This window comes from Phyllostomus discolor, chromosome 7, assembly GCF_004126475.2.
Source record: "Phyllostomus discolor isolate MPI-MPIP mPhyDis1 chromosome 7, mPhyDis1.pri.v3, whole genome shotgun sequence".
NCBI lineage: Eukaryota > Metazoa > Chordata > Mammalia > Chiroptera > Phyllostomidae > Phyllostomus > Phyllostomus discolor.
In genome coordinates, this window is record NC_040909.2 from 46913673 (window position 1) to 46932775 (window position 19103).

General features: G+C 53.7%; 1 protein-coding gene and 1 long non-coding RNA gene across 2 annotated transcripts in view; one reads left to right on the forward strand and one right to left on the reverse strand.

Annotated features, from left to right (window-relative positions):
- Positions 1-10344, forward strand: LOC118501635. Its single transcript, XR_004904270.1, has 3 exons — positions 1-86; positions 160-164; positions 10333-10344. It is a non-coding gene; the product is annotated as an uncharacterized LOC118501635 (long non-coding RNA).
- Positions 9746-19103, reverse strand: part of TKT (transketolase) — a 24255-nt gene continuing 14897 nt past the window's right edge. The window contains exons 5-14 of the mRNA XM_028518137.2: positions 18363-18554; positions 16601-16719; positions 15569-15762; positions 14643-14807; positions 13324-13480; positions 13068-13198; positions 12285-12368; positions 12076-12169; positions 10694-10816; positions 9746-10004 (exon numbers count right to left, since the gene is read on the reverse strand). Of these exons, the coding sequence (XP_028373938.1) occupies positions 9829-10004; positions 10694-10816; positions 12076-12169; positions 12285-12368; positions 13068-13198; positions 13324-13480; positions 14643-14807; positions 15569-15762; positions 16601-16719; positions 18363-18554 (1435 nt within the window). The 3' untranslated portion in view covers positions 9746-9828. The remainder of the gene's footprint in view (positions 10005-10693; positions 10817-12075; positions 12170-12284; positions 12369-13067; positions 13199-13323; positions 13481-14642; positions 14808-15568; positions 15763-16600; positions 16720-18362; positions 18555-19103) is intronic.

Here is a 19103-nt window from a genome sequence, read left to right on the forward strand (position 1 = left end):
GATTACAACTCTTATCTGATTAATCTTTTTTCCCCAAACACCTTACCTACCCTTCTCCTTACAGAAAGGTCAGCTTGAGAGGAGATGTAAGCTGGTATTTGAGGTACAGAACCTGTTGTCTCCTCAGATTGCTGGCATCCAAATGAAGGGCCCACAGAGATTCAGTTCTTGTCTCTGCTTATCGGTTCTGGTAGTGACAAGCAGCACGAATGCCGACTCTTCCAGCTCCAAACCCCACTGTGAACTCTGGGCTTTGGGTGATGATGACGAGTCAGTGTCGGCTCATCAGCTAGAACAAGCGCACCACTCTGGTGGGGGGTGTTGGTAATGGCGACACTATGCATTTGGGGGCAGGGTGTATAAAGGAACCTTCCTCTCAGTTTGCTGTGAACCTAAAACTACTCTAAAAAATAGAACCTATTTATTTTTTTTTAAAGTAAAGCAGAGGTATGGAGATATAAAATAAAAATCCCAATCACTTTTTTTTTGTAGAAAGTAAAGTTGTTTTATTTTGTTTATTTTAAAGATTTTTAATTTATTTATTTTGAGACAGAGGAGAAGGGAGGGAGAAGTGAGGGAAAGATCAGTGTGTGGTTGCCTCTCACCCACACCCTCATCAGGGACCTGGCCTGCAACCCAGGCATGTGACCTGACTGGGAATCAAGCTGGCGACCCACTGGCTTGCAGGCCGGCACTCAATCCACTCAGCCACACCAGCCAGGGTGAAAGTAAAGTTTTTATTCACTATCCAGGAAAGGAGAGGGGCATGGTGTGGATATAGCAGCATTGAAGGTTGGGGGCTTTGAGCTTTTATTGATTTATATTGGATTAAGAAAGAGTGGGGTTTGCTGCTGTGTGGCCCCTGGACTGTTGGTGTTGTAACACGAGGCTACAGTTTGTTCCACTGTTATCTTCTGCCTGCGGCTGCAGGGATCAGTTAGTCATGTTCTGTTCTTGTTTTCCGGTAATTTCCAGTCAAATTGTTCTATGGAAAAAACTAATTTTCTTATATCAAACATTGGCCATGAAGATGGGTGAGGAGGAGGCTGTCTGCAGAGTCTGGAGAGACAGAGAAGAATTAGAATCTGCTCTCCAAACCTCACAGAGCTAGGGTTAGGGGGTTAACCCTGGTAGAGCTTCTGCTGCCCACTGGTCCCCTAGTCTCAAGTCTCAGGAGGCCCAAGAGAGAGAGAAATAGAGAATGTCCCTGTATAGGCCACCAAAATGTTAGGGTGGTTGGTTATGTGGGCTGTGAAAGGATTCACAAAGGGCCCTGGCTGGTGTGCCTCAGTGGTTGAGTGCTGGCCTGCAAGCCAAAGGGTCGCCAATTCGATTCCCACTCAAGGCACGTGCCTGGGTTGTGGGCCAGGTCCCCAGTAGGAGGCGTGCAAGAGGCAACCACACATTGATGTTTCTCTACCTCTCTTTCTCCTTCCCTTCTCCTCTCTAAAATAAATAACTTAAAAAAAAAAAAATGAACACCAAGCCCTGACTGGAGTAGCTCAGTGGATTGAGTGCGGGCTGCAAACAAAAGTGTCGCAGGTTCGATTCCCAGTCAGGGTGCATGCCTGGGTTGCAGGCCACGGCCCCCAGCAACCACACATTGATGTTTCTCTCTCTCTCTCTCTCTTTCTCCCTCCTTTCCCTCTCTAAAAATAAATGAATAAAAGCTTAAAAAAAAATGAACACCATTGAGTTGTGGTACAGTTTCGAGCATTGTAATACATATGCAAGTGGAATCTCTGAAGGCAGAGGGGATGATGGGACAGAAAAATATTGAAATGAATAATGGCAGACAAATTTCCAGATAGTTTTTGATGAAAACTATAAAATCTATAGTATTGAAACTGGAGGGTAACTGAGTCTAGGGCTCGTGCTGCCTGTCGCCGCTCAGCCAAAAAGCAGAGGCAGGGTTTGGATTATAATTGTGCTTTTATTCATATCAAAGGCCAGCAGTCTGAGAAGGTGGTGGGTTAAAACTCTAATGTTCACCTTCCCTTGGGCTTTCAGAAGCAAGTTTGCAAAGGGGAAATGTAGGAATTCGGGAGAGAGAAATTCCTAGGGGGAGCACAGCTCTGCTGCTTCTCTTGGGAGGCAGAGCTGGAAGGGAATGTGCAGCTTCTTCCCAAGCGGCTCCTGTGTCCCCCATTCGCATTAGCTTTCCTCTTCCTCTCTTCTCCAAGGCCCACAGTTTGTGGCCAGGGAGGTTGCGTGCCTTCTCTTAGGGAGGAGAGGTGTAAGCCTTTTGCTCTCAAGTGTCCTTGGTTAGGGGAGATAATGGTCTTGCAGTTCACTAGCTGGCTGTGAATTGCTCAAACGGTTTGTCCTTGTTAAATTTTCTTGTCTGTTTCCCCATTCCATTTGCCCAAGAATTTTCCTAGCTTCTTATTATCCTGCCTCAGTATATGTCCAAGAAGCTCAATGAATCCCAAACATAATAGACAAGGAAAATGACACCAAAGCACATCATAATTAAATTACTAAGAAAAAAAAAAGAACAGCAATAAAGAGAAATCTTAAAAGAACCAAAGAAAGCCCTTACTGGTGTGGTTCAGTGGATTGAGGGCTAGCCTGTGAACCAAAGGTTCCCTGGTTCGATTCCCAGTCAGGGCACATGCCTGGGTTGTGGGCTAGATCCCTGGTGGGGGGTTTGTGACAGGCAACCACATACTGATGTTTCTCTCCCTCTCTTTCTCCCTCCCTTACCCTCTCTATAAAAATAAATAAATAAAATCTTAAAAAAACAAAAACAAAGAAAAACATGTTGCAGAGGAACAAAAATAAGACTGCTAAAGATGACAACAGATTTTTCTCTCAAAACAATACAAGTGACACAATGGGGACAAGTCTTTAAAATACTAGAAGAACAAAGACACAGAGTCAATCCAGAATTCCCTGTCCAGCACGGTGTCAGAGGGTGTTTCAGACATCTGAAGCATCTCCAGCATCTATAGAAAATGTTAAGAAAGTCCTTCAGGCACAAGGAAAAGTATCATAGATGTAAACACAGATCTGCCCTGAGGAACAGACAAGCACCAGAAACAGTAACTACATGGGTGAACTGTGATCTGGAATTGCAAGGCAGGCGAATACTTCCAGAAGCCACATGATTTGAGATTCCTTTATAACAGTAAATGTTATGATTGCTCTAGGGGTGGCCAGAGGCAGGAAAACTGCTTCTGTGTAGAGAATGAAATCCAGGAGATCTTCAGCAATGCATCTGTGCAAGAAACTTTCTCAACCACCAAACTGGAGTTTTCTCAGGGGGATGTGCTATGGTGCCACTCACCTCGCAATTGCCCAGTTTGCGGGACGGCCAGCCCTGTGTGTGGCAGCTGCCCCGCATGGAACCCTGCACTTGGCTATGTGGAGAAAGTGAGGATGAGCCAGAAAATCACCCAGGTTTCAAGGATTTCACAATCTGGGACAAACTGCTGTGATAGAAGGCAATGCGTACAATTGCCTTATGAAAGGAAGACACCGACAGGGAGGAGATTTCTGTCAGTCAGAGGTCAGAGGGCCATTTCTTTGGTCACCCTCCAAAGCATGAGAATTTAGAAATATTTACTGAAGAAAGGTTCCCTCTTGTTGCTCATTGGCAGCTTCTGATAAAAGGATTAAATTTCTGGTTATCATATTAAATATTCCGCTTCCTCCCTGCTGTCTGTTACTGTGCTGTGAGTCTGGAATGAGAGAAGGGGAGAGGAGGAGGGAAGAGACACAGAACACAGGTGACAGGAAACGAAGGGCAGAGGGGAGGAAGGCCGTTTTCACCACCCAAACGTCTGGATGAGCTGCCTCCCAGAGGCGGCTGGTGAGAGGTGGGCGGCCTTGGACGTCACGACTGTGTGTTGGGCTTACGTGCGGATTTCTCAGATGAGAACAGGAAGACAACAGTTTTGGTTTGGGAGGCTTGGGACCCTGTGGAAAGCCTGATTCGTTTTATATGTCAAATACTCTAGGAGTTTATTTCCTTCCTGTTTGCTCTTAGTTTAGTAAGCCCTTTTTGAGAATTTTGGCCTGTCTTGCCTCTGCTAAAGAAAGCCACAGAAAGGTGGTGTTTGGGCCTGGGGCGTGTGGAGCCGCCCCGCTCTGCCTCCCTCAGCCAGGCGTGGGACGTCCCTGGCCTGCTGTCCGTGCAGTAGGGCTGGCTCATCTTTGGGTTCCTCTGTGCACAGGACCTATGCAGCGAAAAGTATTTCATAAAATACTGCTTGGAGAAGGAGAAAGAAAAGTTTCTCTTCCTGTAAAAGCAGAAATGGAAGTCTTTTCTGGCATAGTTGGGCCCAAATGATGAATCTAGCCTTCAAGGCTGCATCATCTTGAGACAGGCTAGTCAGCTAGGGTGAGGGACAGGGAAACTGAGACAGGGGGCTACATGGCCAAGCAGTTTGCAGCCATCTAGTAAATCTTAAAATCCTGTCTTCCCTAACCAAGGACACTTGAGAGTAAATGGTAAAGTCCTGCCCAACCCGAGGGCAGGTTGTTTAAATCACCATCCTCAGGGAGAGGGCAGAAATCCACTAGTGAGTGCCATTTGTGCCAGCTGCACCCAAGGACAGGTGAAGTCAAAGGGAATAAATCTCATTTTGATGCATCAGCATAAAGCTGAAGACATATTCTATTAAGACCCTCCCCTACAATTCCCACCTTTAGAAAATAGAAAAGAATCCTCAAGACAAAGACCCAGTGTGGGCTCTCTCTGGAGCATGCCCACACTTTCCTTCCCTCTCAGGTGTGCATCTTTAATTTTCTCTCCTAAACTCTGAGGGTCTCCATGAGATTTGCCACCAGGGGAGCAACGGGCAGTTGGTCCCTGAAACTGTCTCCAAAGCCCCCTTTTCTCTTACCCTCCAGTGCGCTGACAGCAGCCCTGCTGTGGCTCACTCCTTTCCTGTGATGTTTCTGTAGAACCAAAGCAGAGCACTGCCCGGGCTGTCTCCTGCTGCTTCTCCCACCCTAAGCCCTTCCTTTGCTTCACTGCCTGCGCCCACCCTCCTGCCCCCATTTTAATAAACATACTCTCAACATCACCTGGACTCAGGTTGTGAAATCTTTCCTGCATGAAGTCAAGAACCCACACGCTATCGGCCAGCCCAAGGCAGACCTGCTCTGGGCCTGGTCCCTTTCTGGTGACAATCCCATCCCCTACATGTGCCCCCTAGTCAAACCAGATGTGTGCTGTTGCCCAGGTAGGCTGTGCCCTCCTCCTGGACGCCCTTGCCCACTGTGCATGCACATGTAGGCTACCCGCAGGCAAAGCCCAGTCTACGCCCAAGGCTTGGCCTAGAGGCCCTCCTCCCAGAGTCTCTTCTGACCCCCCTCCCCCACTGCCACCACTGGGCTCTCTCTTCCTTCTGGTTGGTCCCCATTTTCTTCCTATTGCCAAACTAACTTGTGTTTTCCTCTGCCCTAAGAGTTCAAGCACCAGCCCACACTGGAGGGATAGGAGGCAGAAGAGGAAGTGAGAGAGACCATGGTGGAACTGAGAGAAACTGGCTCAAGGCCTTGAGAACAAAAGAGAGACATTTGAGGTGAGGCTGGAGGGGCCATGAGGAGGCCATTCAGGGCCTTGCCAGAGGTCGGGCTTAATCATGTGGGGGCAGGGCAGGGAATGTGTTTGAACAGGAGAGTGCTTGTGTGGCTTCTCCAGAGTTCTCTTGGGCTGCTGTGCAGAGAATGTGCTGCGGGGAGGGGCAGAGGTCAAGAGGCAGCTGGAGTCCATTAACTGTTGCCCTGTGCTGGGAGGGGTGATAGGGGTCTGGACCAGGAAAGGGCAGAAGGTGGCACATTTGGGATCGTTTAGGAAGTAAAATCTACAGGATCTGAAGTTATTGGGAGAGAGTCCTGTCCTGCCTCTCAGGGGTAATAGTCTGGAAGCTTCCTCTTTGTCCCAGTTTGCATCTTGCAGTTTCGATGCTGTGTAACTCTGCAGCCCAGGGCCTCTGGTCTGTGAGTCCACCTTCCCTGGTCCTACAGGTAGGGGTGCAGATTCCTCCTCCACATGGGCCACTGTGTCCTGCAAGGTGATGCAGCTAGGGCCTCTGGGGGTGATGGAGAGTGGCTGATTGTTGAGTTTGTGCCCCCGAGAGCAGGTGAAATGAAATTTTTGGTAGGGTGTAAACTTATACTGTACACTTATAACAGGTGAGTTATATCTCAGTACAGCTGTTAAAAACCAACAGCTTTGAGACTGCACCCTGCCTGAGCTGCTGCAGGTTGAGTCCCATGACGCCTAAGTATTGTAGACATAGAGGCCTGGGCTGAATACCACCAACCCCGCCAGGTGCCTTTGCCTATGACTGGTTAGGCGTTGCCACTGCATTCAGAGCCTTCATCTCCCTAGCACTGTGCCAACATCACTGTGTCCCTCATTTCATTCCCATTTAACAGGGGAGGAAACTGAGGCTTGGAGAGGTAACCCCCAATGGCACAGAGTGGAGAACAGTGAAGGTGGGGTCCGAAGGTGGGAGGAGTACACCAGTCTGCGGAGCTCTGTGAGGTGCCTCCAGCCCTGCCCGTTTCCCTTGCTGCCCCTTGTCAGGCTCAGCTGGCTGCAGCCTCACTCGAGTGGCTTGGGGACTGTGATAAGTGACCAGGGCACCCACACCCCCACAGCCTCCATTGCCCCATGTTCGGCTGTTGTGGTCATGTGAAGAAAAGGGGTCTCTGGCCTCCCCTCTCTGCCAGCTGGCCTGGGAGGGCCGTTCTTTGGTACGAGAAAAGTTTGTCCTGAGGCTGTTGTGGTGCCCAGCTGACCTCCTCAGGCCATGCCGACTGGCCAGCCTTCCTGGCTGAGAGGTAAGGCCATGGAGAGCCTCAGGCCCTCTACTGGCTCCTCATCCTCCCCGGCCTGAGGCTGAGGAAGAAACGAGAGGTTTCTCAAACTCTCAGGAGGGTCTGGCTGACTGTCTTTAGGCACATTCTGCACGAAGTGTATCCTGCACTCAGTCTTCTCAGCAAAGAAGAGGAGGCAGTTTCAGGGGCTCCTCATAGCTCCTGGCTCTGTAAAGGTCCCAGGCTCCTGTGTACTTGCTGGGCCAGGACTATGGGTGACTGGGTCAGGGACCTTGGGAGTATGACTATGCCCTCCGAGCCTGCCCAAGCCCTGAGTGCCTGCCCGCCCAGGCCTTCTCTTTTCCTCCTCAAGCTCTGTGAGCCTGAGAGGCTGGCAGGCTGGAGTGAGGACAGCTGCCTCTCCTGCCTGGGTCCTGAGGGCCAATGCTGCCCGGGGGACAAAGGCCCAGAAGGCCCAGCCTAGCCTCCCTGCAGGCCCAGGCCTGTGCCCATGGTTCAGGTGTCCTTGTCCCACCATTTGCTTCTAGAAACTTCCCTATGAGGGCCTATAGATTCTGGGGACTCAAGGTGTCTGCTGACAGACATACAGGGTCTAAGCTCCTTCCACACCTCCCAAGGCCCTTTTCCAGGGGGTCTGCTGCACAACCCTTCTACGGTGGGCCCCCAAGGCAATAGGGTGAAGAGGCTGGGATCTCTGAGTAACAAGAGACCCAAGTTTCAATCCCAGCTCTGCCCCTGTGCTGGGGTAACTGGTGTATCCTCTGGGCCTCAGTTCTACCTCATCTGTAAACCGGGAACAGTCCTGTTGTGAGGACTAAGAAAGATGTGTTCACAGAAAGCACTGGCTTGCAGGAATTCTCAGTCATGTCACCTTCACCTCCCACTCCTGATGCTCACTGCTCCCTGCAGGCAGCAGCCCCATCAGCACAGTAGCTCCTTCCCAACTGCCCCCTTAGCGCCACCTGGGAGGCTGTTCCAGGATTGCACTACCAGAGAAGAACACCAGGTGGCACACGCCCCTGCTCCCCCTTCCAGGACTGTAGACTCCCAGGAAATGCAGAAGAGCATTTCCTTACTCTTCTATGGTTTACTGTTGCTTTTAATCCTCACCAAGGATATGGTTTTATCGATTTTAGGGGGGTGAGGGTAGGAGAGTGGGAGAAAGAAACAACGATGTGAGAAACGTTAATCAGTTGCCCAGTTGCCTCCTGCACACTCCCTGACCAGGGATCAAACCTGCAACCTAGTTATGTGCCCTGATAGGAAAGAGAACCCACGACCTTTTTGGTGTGCAGGACGACACGCCAATCAACTAATCCACCAGGTCAGGGCTACTACTGTTTTGATTATGGTAACATGCCACTTAACAAAGGAATGCCTTCTGAGAAATGCATCTTTAGGTGCAAACATCAATGTGCATTTACAAACCTAAATGGTATGACATACTACTGTAATCACATGTGTTAGATACTTCTATGACTCCTGTAGGTTTGGTTATACCAGTATCACCACACACGTATCGATAATTCATGTGCTACGAATGTCACTAGGTCATAGAAACTTTTCAGCTCCATTAACCTTAGGGGACCACTGTCATGTATGCATTCCATTGCTGGCCGGAGTGTTGTTTTACAGAGTATGGTTATGGAAGGGGGCATGATAATTGTGTCTGGACACAGAGCTTCGGCTGAGGACTGTCCCCCACCCACCCCACCCCCACTGGCCCATGCAGGAGAGGGCTTGCCCACTCCCTTCTTCCTCCCCATGTGGGCTCCTACAGAGCTTGGTGCCCACAGGCTCCCTGGAGCTTACTCAGACCCCCAAGCCTAGTGCTGAAGTCACTTCCAGCTAGTGTGGCAGGCTGAGAAGCCCTGAGCCAGCAGGGGGAGAATGGGTATACCAGCCCAGGCTTCCTCCCCATCCCTGCTCTTCCCTCTCCCTCTGGCATTGGTGAGTTGAGTGCAGACATGTAGCTCCTGGTACAGCCAAACCTGGACCAATAGCTGAGTGGGAGGCAGTTTGCTGTCTGGGGTTTAGGCTGGTTCTTTCTGTTCAGATATCCCTGGACAAGTGGTCATGTCTACAATGTGTCTCCTTCACTCCAAGGGCTCTGAGGATTTCCTGGGGGGCCCCACCAGTGGCCAGGAGCATCCAGCCCTCTTTCCCTGGCATTAGTTTTTGCTAGGCTAGTGCAAAGGTTTCTGCAGTTGGCCACAAGCAAATCTGATTCTGAGCCCAGGTAGCAGGGGGGTAAATAAGCTGTGGTCACAGGAGTGAGGGAACCAGTGGTGGGTAGGGGCCGGAGTGGAGACCTGCAGGACCCTCTAAATGACATCAGATGCTCTTGGGCCAGTGGTCAAATGCAGAGTCCCAGGGACATTTTAACAAGTTGAGGGGAGTCAGTCTCGCAGTCAGGACTGAGGACTTCTGGTCTGTGGTGCAGGGTGTTAACCCACCTGCAGCTCTGATGCCAACCTGAGGGTCACCTTCTTCTCAGGACACTCCTCGGAGATTACTGGTTAAGATATGGCAAGGAGTAGGGACAAGAAACAAATGCTCCTTCTCACCCTGGGAGACCTCTGATTGCAGGGCTGTGGGTCCTTGAGGGAGCTGAGATGGCCCTAAGGCACCCTGACAGCTCCTGGCCTGAGGCAGCTCCCACCATCCCTGGGACTGGCGGCTGGGGGTGAGGCGAGGGATTGGGGCTGCAGCCTCTGGGCTTGAGGGCGGACTGCAGTCCAATACCACCTGGAGGTGTCTGCGAGGCAGCAGCGGTTATGCGGTTGAGGTGGATGCCTGGGGAGGTGACTGCAGAAGGCCCTGGGTCCCCAAGTTCTGGTCCAGAGCAAGGATGACATGTCCCCCTCTGTCTCCCTCCACCCTTCTTCCCCAGAACCAGCACTGGGTGCATCCAACAAAGAAAAAACATTTCAGAGGCTGATTTTTCTCAAAACATATATTTACCACTCCTCTCAGTATATCTCTGAGCACCTCTGCCAGAATCTCAGGAATGTGTACAGCTACCCTCCCCTAGGCCTTGGTGACGAGGCTCCTCACGGCTTGGGCAATGGCGTCCTTGTCAATGCCAAACATCTTCAGCAGTTCAGCCGGCTTCCCGCTTCTCGGGACCTGGCTGACAGCCAGGCGGGTGACAGTGACACCAGACTCGCCCACGACTGCCGAGCACACGGCCTCACCTATGCCACCTGGGCAAAGGAAAGGTGATTCAGGTGATTTGGCCCCAGGGGAGGAGGGGGTGGGGCCTCTGGCCCTCTGCCGTCTCTGAGTTTAGTCTCCACCTCAAGGACGACAGAGGTGGCACACACACTGCCCCTTCCCCACGAGGACCGCTGAACAGACGTGATTCCTTCATCAACTGCCAACTGGTTTTTTTGTAAGCCCAAATGTGGCCTCTGAATCATTTTAACTACATCATCTGAGCAGCTGTCATCAATAGGCTAGCATTTGCACTTGACCTCAGAGTCTAGGCTATTTCCCCTCCTCTTAGGGAGAAGGTGGTGTGTGGTTATCAAGGACAGCTTTGAGAAGGACTCACAAAACAAATCTGTGTGGCTTTCCCAGTTTGTTTCAACACAATAACTACTTCTGGACACGAGCCACCCTTTCCCTGCTCTTAGCAGCGAGAGCAGGATCCACACTGGCTTCCTGGGTGGCAGGGGCTCCGTGGAACAATTCCTACAGCTGAGACTTCGCTGGGTTCCCAGGCCCAGCCTGAGGCCAAAGAGGCCAAGTCCCAGCCGCTCTGAGGCCGGCTTTGGGTTGGCCCCTAGGAGGGCGATGGTTTCCCTCCTAGGGCTGGGATACAGGAGAGATGTCCAGCCCTGTGTCCCTGGGCCCTCCTATGACCCAGGCTCTCTGGCCCAGGTCCTTTTACCTTCATAGTAGTGGTCCTCCACCGTGAGGATCCTGCCCTTGGTAGCACGGGCACTGTCCAGGATGAGTTTCCGGTCCAGGGGCTTGATGGTGAAAGGGTCCAACACACGAATGTTGATCTTTTCTGCAGGGGTGGAAGATACAGGGACGTGGCTGAGGGGAACTGGGCTGGGTGCTGTGGGTCTGCTCTTTGATGAGCCCCCGGGAGGGGGACTGGTTGGGGTGTCCTGAGAGCTGTCTGTCACCTAGCTAAATGCTCAGCCTGTGTCCTGCCCCTGCCCCGGGGAGGGCCAACTGCCCCCCTCCCCGTTCCCACCATTGAGCTCATGCTTGCCAACCCCCACTGCGTGCCCCTTTCCTCTGCCGCTATGTGGTGCCCATGCACCCTGGCATTCTGCACCCACCCACCTCCTGGGAGCTTTTCCTGGCCTGTTTTAGGAGTGTCTGGTCTGTTTTCCCTCACACCCTGGGCCAGGGGATCGTGGCCTTTGGACTGTCCGAGAATACCAAGTGGCGTGTGTAGGGCCTGCAGAGCTTTCCTTCACCCTCACAGATGCCTTTGGAGATGAGAGGAAGCCAGAGACAGGTCCAAAGGTCTACACCGAGATAAGCCATGTGCTCGTGGGATGATGGGGAGGGAAGCTGTGGCCTCAGGCAAGCATGAGGGCATCAGGTCAGGTGATAACCCAGCCGAATGACCTCAGGACAAGTCCAGCTCAGCCACGCCTCCTTTGCACCCTCCCCCTGGGCCCCATCCCTGCCGGGGCCGGGCTCCCCGGCTTCTCCAGCCCATCTTGCTCCTGCCCCCGTCTTCCTCCAGCTCCTCGGAGCTCTGGACATGCCGTTCCTTATGCCTGGGCCTCTTCAAGCCCCCTTTGCTTATCAGTCCTACGCACATCTGAGGTCACTGCCCCAAGAACACCCACGTCCACCCTCTCCTGTGTGCTCAGCATGGCTGAGATGTGACCTCTGTGATTCTATTGTAGGGAGGCTAATGCCTGTCTCCCCTGCATTCCCAGAAGCCAACACTTTCAAGCTGGCACTGGGAATAGCCCCACGGGGAAGGTGACAGTATCTCCCTTTTATGGATGAGAAAAGCGAGGCACGGTGGCGCTCACTAACTTAACTAGTGCTCGGCTAAGTGGCGAGTCACTCCCACTGGCAGGCCCCAGGGCCTCTGATCTGACTGCTGTGCTGGGCACCTCAACCCCAGGGCCCCTGGGCAGGGACTGTGGCCACTACAACCCCAGAATTCAGCATCATACCGGGCATGCAGCAAGTTTTCAAAGGGTGGGTATTATCATCATGTAATTGGATGAAGTTACTTCCCGCCCCTAAGACCTAGTCAGCATCTGACCTAAGACTGGGTCCTTCCCTCCTCACCTTTCTTCAGCAGATCCGCAGCAGCCAAGGCCTCGTGCAGGGTCACCCCAGCTCCGACCACAGTCACCTGGTCATCCTTGCTCTTCAGGACCACCTGGGGGTGACACGGGGGAGGTGGGTCCAGTGAGACTCAGGGACAGGTGAGCTGAGGAGGGCCCTGACCTCGGGTGCATTCTGTGGGGTCTCGCAAGGGCACCAACCGCACCGACCTTGGCTTGTCCGATCTGGAAATCCTCGTTGTTGTTATAGATGACGGCATTTTCTGGGCGGCTAGTCCGGATAAAACAGATGCCCTGGGAGGAAACAGAGTAACTGAGGGCTGCGGACGTAGCACACCCAAACTCGAACAGCAAAGTCTCTCTAGAGAGGCTGTCGCCTCCCACCTGCAAACGTCCTCCATGCTATGGTCCCCGTGGAGGTGTCTGTCAGTCCCCTCATGCGGCTGCTCTGGGAGGAAGAGGGACTCTCTTGCCTTCTGCAGCATGTACCTCTCCAAACATTCCTCCCGAGTGACACCGGCCCAACGGCTTTGCCAGCCCCCAGCCCCAGACGGAAAGTGAGTTTTCCATCAGGTAGAGTGGCTCCAAGTGGGGCCGCTTGGCCAGAATGCACCCAGCACGCCGACCTCAGGGCGCTCCGGTCTGGGGCAGCACGGCTGGTGGTCAGGCCCACACTGCTCACCACGTCGCAGTGAATCCAACTCAGGGAGGCCAGGGAGGCATCAGCTGCCCCACTGGCAGGAACTGCCAGGACTCAGTGGAGAAAGAGCATGACCATCACCAAGCAATGCCTGCCTATGGCAGAAGGATGGCATGTGTCTCATTTTTCCTAGTCTAACTCCTGTAAGCTATGAAAAGTAGGGGCAAGGCCAGGAGACACCACTGTGGGGCAGTGAATGAGCAGCTCTGTGCCTGCATACTGGCTTCCCTGCCCACCCCTCTAAGGAAGAGCTAGCTGCCAGCTGAAGAAATTACAGCCACGGTGTGACCAACCTTTGTATTGGCTGCTAATTCCACCGCCTTCTCTGTAGACACTCCATCACTTGGGTAAAAGACAGTTGACATGGGGACTGATCGAAACATGGCCAGATCTTCCAGGGCCATCTGAGAGGGCCCGTCTTCCCCTGGGATTTGGGAAAGGACATGCTGAAGTAAGACACCCATCCATGGGCCCGCCCCCCCGCTTACCACCTGGTCCAGAAGTCTGGGAAGTTATAGGTGTAAGTGTCTTGGCCCCTGTGCAACTCACCAATGGACACGCCGCAATGCGAGCCGCAGAGGTTGATGTTGCTCTCGGAAATGGCTGCCATGCGAATCTGGTCGAAGGCCCGCGTGAAGAAGGCCGCGAAAGTGCTGCAGAAGGGCACGGTCCTGTCGCGGGTGGCACAGCCTACGGCGATGCTCACCTGGGGGCAAAGGAGGGAGAGGGTGGTCAGGGGGCTCCGTCATCCTGGGGATTGTGAATTTTCCGCCTTCCCTGATGCAACTGATTTCTGCTCGTCCATGGACTCTGCAGTCTGCTTCCAAACACAAAACTCCTTCGACTTGAAATAACCATTTTAAAAGCACTCTGAGAATTAGTGTCCTGGGGAACACTTTTCCCGCTAGCAACAAGTAAAGCCTTTCACAGGGCAGGCTACTGAAGCCTGGGCGCAGAACAGTTTATCCTTCCCAACCTGCACAACCCCCCCACCCCACTAACCCCAAGGCCTCTGCAGAGGCCAGTCCTCCCAGCCCCTCTGTGTACCTGTGGAGGCTCCAGCCCAGCAGCACTGAGTATGGGCACTGGTTCCAGACCAGCTGACCCCTCCACAGCTCTGACACCTACTGCTGACGTGAGCCCTCCTTCTCCAGATCCGGGGCCTCCCCAACCTCCACTCCTGTCAGTCTAGTCTGGACCCTCCAGCTGCCAAGGCTAGAAGCCGCAGAGTGAGAACCTCACGTTCAGCTGGAAAAAGTTTGGATGTGGTAGAACCATCCCGAGGGAGGAAGCTCTCAGTCCCTAAAGGCCTGCAGTCCAATGGGCTCCTTAGCCAGGAAAAGCAGATATTTTGAGAAGCAGATATTTTGAGAAGCAGGATAAAACATCCTCCCTATTTCACCACCTCAGTTCCTGACAAGGGGCTGTTAACCCAACTGTGTGCATGGCAGGGGCCCAGAGGCTTGTGCATAAAAGAACTCAGCAGACTCGACTGGGTGGCCCATTATGTTTCAGCCCTGCCTTCCGCCCCAGAGAGAGCCCATTCGCCACAACACCTGGCTTTCGTGCAGCTCCTCCTATGCACACCTGCAGCCCCACTCAGCTCCTCTGTCTGCATGCTCATCCAGTGCATTTACACCAGGATGTGACACCCTGCCCTGCAAAGTATGGCTACTGAGGTCAAGGGTCAATGTTGGGTCCTAGCTGTTACGGGGTCTCCCTAGACACCTGGGAGGCACCTGGCACAACCAGCATAGCTGCCCAAAACAGTGTGTGTGGAGGGGGCTCAGGTCCTGCCCCCGCACACCTCAGACCTCTCCCCCAAGGTGTGGCTGGTCCCGTGTCACCTGCCCGCCCCTGGCACCCACCATGTTCTGCTCAGCGATGTAGCACTCAATGAAGCGTTCTGGGTGCTCCTTCCTGAAGAGGTCTGAGAAGGTGGAATTCTTGGTGTCTCCGTCTAGAGCGATGACACGGTCGTGGGCGTGGCCCAGCTTGGCCAGGGCCTGCCCATAGGCCTTGCGGGTAGCTATCTGTGGAGAAGACAGTGAGACGGCTGAGCACCACTGTGGGCAAGTGTGAGGTGTGGCCTATGGCCTACTGCCCTGCACAGCCTCTGGGGGACTACACCTTTTAGGAAGGAAAAGAGCAAAAATTGGAGCAGAAAAACAAAGACCAAAATACACGGCCCCGTGGAAAGTTAACTTTTGTAAGGTTCCCAACAAGTACTTCTGCTCCCTGCAGTCCCTTGTCCCAGCCCAGCTGTGGGCTGTTTGAGCTGCAAAAGATGTCCTAACACCCTCACACCCCCTACCCGTGAGGGAGGACTGTGAGCTCAGCCAAGTCTGTGTGGGAATACACTGAGAGTCTGGTGGTCAGAAGAAGGCCCAACGCCAGTTGCACAGCAGGATTCACACGGGGGAGTGGGGGTGCGAAGCAGGGCAGGCCTCCCGAGCCTTTGCCAGTCCAGACAAGGGCCGGTCCTGAGCTCAGGCCAAGGCCCTGATGGGGAACTCAGGAGCCGTGTTGCTTTGATCCCAGTGCTGCCAATAGCTTGCTGTGTGACTATGGGCAAGTCCCTTGCTCTCTCTGAGCTTCTACAGGTAAACGATTCTAGAGCTCGCTGTTCCCATGAAGAAACTGACAGGAGCAGCTCCTCAGGGTTCCTTCTCACTCTGAAATGATCCCTCTCCTCGCTTTGCCAACCCTCTAGAGACACATCTTGGCCCCAACTTTGGGGAGTCAGAGACCACGCCCCTCCCAGCTAGTCCAGAAAAGTGAGGCCCAACTCTACCTTGTCCCCAACTTTGTAACTGGGTGGAGTGGCCATGCGAATGTTGGTGATGTCCACCGAGGGGGCATCCTCCTGCGGGGGAGTCGCCAGGATCTTCTTTTTGCTCTGGATCTGGCTGTGGATTTCCTGGATGATCTGATCCGCCATGTTCTGGGGGAGCGGCTTCCCATGCCAAGAGTCCTTATCTTCTACCCCTGCGGGTCCAACGTAGGAGGGCAGAGGGCCAGGTAAGATAGACACTCCCAGAGGGCCAGGAAGCTCCTCCATGGGGCCTCCACCCGCTGAAGGGAGGTCAGGGTAGAGGGGGGAATAGTGTCATCACAGCCAAGGGCAGCCCTGTGCTGGGCACCTTGGGGGTCAGACAAGGAGAGCCATGGCGACCGGGACTCCACGTGCCTGGTCCCCACTGACTAGACACCTAGGCTTCCCCCTGTCCCAGGTCCTCCAGTGCCATGGATTCCCCATGTCCCTGTGCAAGTTCCCCACCACCTCCAGCCCCTTTTCCCAGCTGGCTGCTGGGAAGCAGCCTGCCGGCATCACTCCCTTGCCTGCTGCAGGGCCCTCTTCCAGATCCTCTCTAAGCTCTGTCCTGCTGGGGGATGGCTGTCCTGCCCATTAGCCTCTTGGGGAGAACCCAGGTCTTTCCAGGTTCTCTCAGGGCTCTCTGTCAGCTCAGGATAACAGCTGGGGCTGTTAAGGACACTGCAAATGTCAGCTAGGGAAGGAGTGTGAGGCATGATTTCACACCAGTGTCCCTTCTCCTTGCCCACAGGCCCCACCCAGATCCTGCCTCTCCTCCTGCCTACACATGCCCCTCAGCCAAGGCCACCCTGCCCTGGGTTTGAATCCTGGCTCAGCCATGCAGACCACTGAGTCACCAGCTGGGGTGCACTTGTAAGGGCAGCAAAGGGCTGGTGCCTCTCCGGACACGTGATCTTAGAGACATGCCCCCTTTCACTGAACCCCCCTGGCCCCTCAGCTAGCCACAGGGCCCAGTCCCAGGGGTGGGGAGGGAGGCATGTGCCTACGGACCCGTGATCCCTCGGCCCTTGAAGGTCTTGGCGATGATGGCTGTCGGCTGGTGCTTGGCCTGGCCGAAGGCCTTGCAGAGCTCCTCCACGCTGTGTCCGTCCACAATGATGGTGTGCCAGCTGGGGACAGAGAGGGGGCAGTGAGGGGCAAGGCCTGCAATCGTCCACCGCACAGCTACCATCTGGAGGAGAGCTGTGGGGTTGGGGCATGTAAAACATCCCTGTTTCCAGTCTGGGTTTTCTTTTCTCTTTTCACTTCCTCTTGTTTGCTTTGAACAGATTTGCCTCCCCTCTCCTAAGTAGTTCAAAGCTTAGTTCATTTATTGCCTCTTTCTTTCCTGCTCTGTTCATTTCCTACCGAAAGCTGTTTTTGGGACAATGCACTGGTTTGGATTCTTGATGAATTTTTTGGCCCTATTTTTACTTATCCGATCACTCCACAGATGCTGGCTGTGGTGCTGCAAACTTTTTTCAATCGGGCCATGCTGTCAAACATCTAGGGAAAAGTCAGGGAGGGGCAACCTTCCCTTTAGAGCAATCCCTTCTGGGAGGCTTTATGGCAGGTTAACAATAATGAGCCCTGGCCAGCTAGTTCATCGTCCCAATACAAGGTTGGGGGTTCAACCCCTGGTCAGTGTGCATATAAGAATCAATCAATGAATGCATGAATAAGTGGAACATAAAATCAATGTCTATCTCTCTCTCTCTCTCCCCCCGCATTCCTCTCTATCCTTAAAATCAACAAACAAAATAATGAAAATAGTTGCTAACACGTACCAAGGGCACATTCTGTGCAGGTGGTGGCTGAACGCCACACACATTAACCCGTGCAAGTCTCCACACAGCCTGGGGGTGGGGCACTGCCGCCCCCACTCTACAGACAAGTAAACTGAGACACTGAAGGTGAAGTAACCTGCTGAAGGTCCAAAAGCAACGTAGTGATGGAGCCAGGACTTAAGGAATTTGGCTTCAGAGCCACAAGGTTAGACACAGGCCAGCTGCTGGGGTTACTCCAGGTCCCCAGCCCTAAGTGGCCTAACGGAGACCCTTGAGGCACTCTGTGGCTCAGTTTCCTCTTCTGTCAGCAAAAAGAATAGTCGCCCTCTTCACTTTCTCTGTAAGGGCAGTCATCAGAGATGACAAACCATGTCTCCTGTGTAATCAGTACTACAACTCCACTTTGACCTTTTTGGTCACTGACACGTCCACAGAGGGCCCCTCAGGCCTCAGAGCCCTGCAGAGCCCTGGCCCAGAGTCCTCCCCAGTCTCCTCAGGGTCCTCACTGCAGAGCGGCTTGTAATCGAGGGAAAGCCCTGCTGGCTGGTGCCCACCCAGAAGGACCTCCCCACTTTGTAACACGTGACTCTGAATTCACAACCTTTGAAGGCCCACGGGGGAGTCTGAAAACGCTTTCTCCCATTTCACTAGGAGAGGGGGCCTGTTCTCTTCTACTGGCTGCCAGCTGACTCGGGTTCAAACCCCTGCTTGTCCCTTACCCTCACCGAGCAAGCCTAGTTCACACCACGCGCCCCCACCTCACCCCCAAGAAATAAAGTAAGGATGTTTGAGAGAACATTATGGAGCCTCAGAACTTTTGTGTCACATAACCACACAAAGGAACTCATTTAAAACTGGGCTTTAGCCCACAGACCCTTAAAGTGGCCTGGGCTGCAACTTTAAGGCCGAATGCCCAAATCTGAAATTGTAAGTCAAAACCTGAGGAAGGGAGACTCATTAGCCTCTGGCCACGGCCTCGTACATACCCGAAGGCTTCACAGCGCTTCTGATAGACGTCCAGCTGGTGCTGCAGCGGAGTGGGATCGCTCTGGCCCAGGCGGTTGATGTCCAGAATGGCAACAAGGTTGTCCAGCTTGTAGATGCCGGCAAAGGCCATGGCCTCCCACACGGAGCCCTCTGACAGCTCCCCGTCCCCCAGCAGGCAATAGACACGGTAGCTGCAGATGGGGAGGGGCATGGGGCTGGCACCTCTCACTTGGGCCACTGTGCTCTTGACCTGTCCCTCCCAAGGAGCCCATGCTCTGGGTAGAAGGGCCACCACCCATGATGTGTCACAGTGCTGAGAGGCCCCTGATGCCCACCCCAAGTCCACACCCCAAGGAAATGGCTGTGAAGGGAGCTGTCAGGAGCTCCAGGAAGCGCTGGCTGCCACGAAACAGAGCTCCAAGACACAGCAGTCTGGTTGGGAAGATTCAGAGACCTGGGGGTCGTCAGGGCACAAGGGAAACGAATGCTCACGGGGCCAACAACTAACAGTGGGCAGGAGGGGCCTGGACTGCCTGCTGACGGGAACACGCACCAGGAGTGCTGGGTGAGCCCGGGGGCTCGCTGGGTGGGCCCGTGGGAAAGGGGACCTTTCTGCTCGAAGGAGCTGGTCCGGAAAAGCTGGGAGGTGTACCATGCAGCACCTCGAGGGAGAGGCCTCAGGTGAGGAATGGGCGTCAATGCAGGCAGGGGCTCATGACGGGATGGGTGCCTCACAGGAT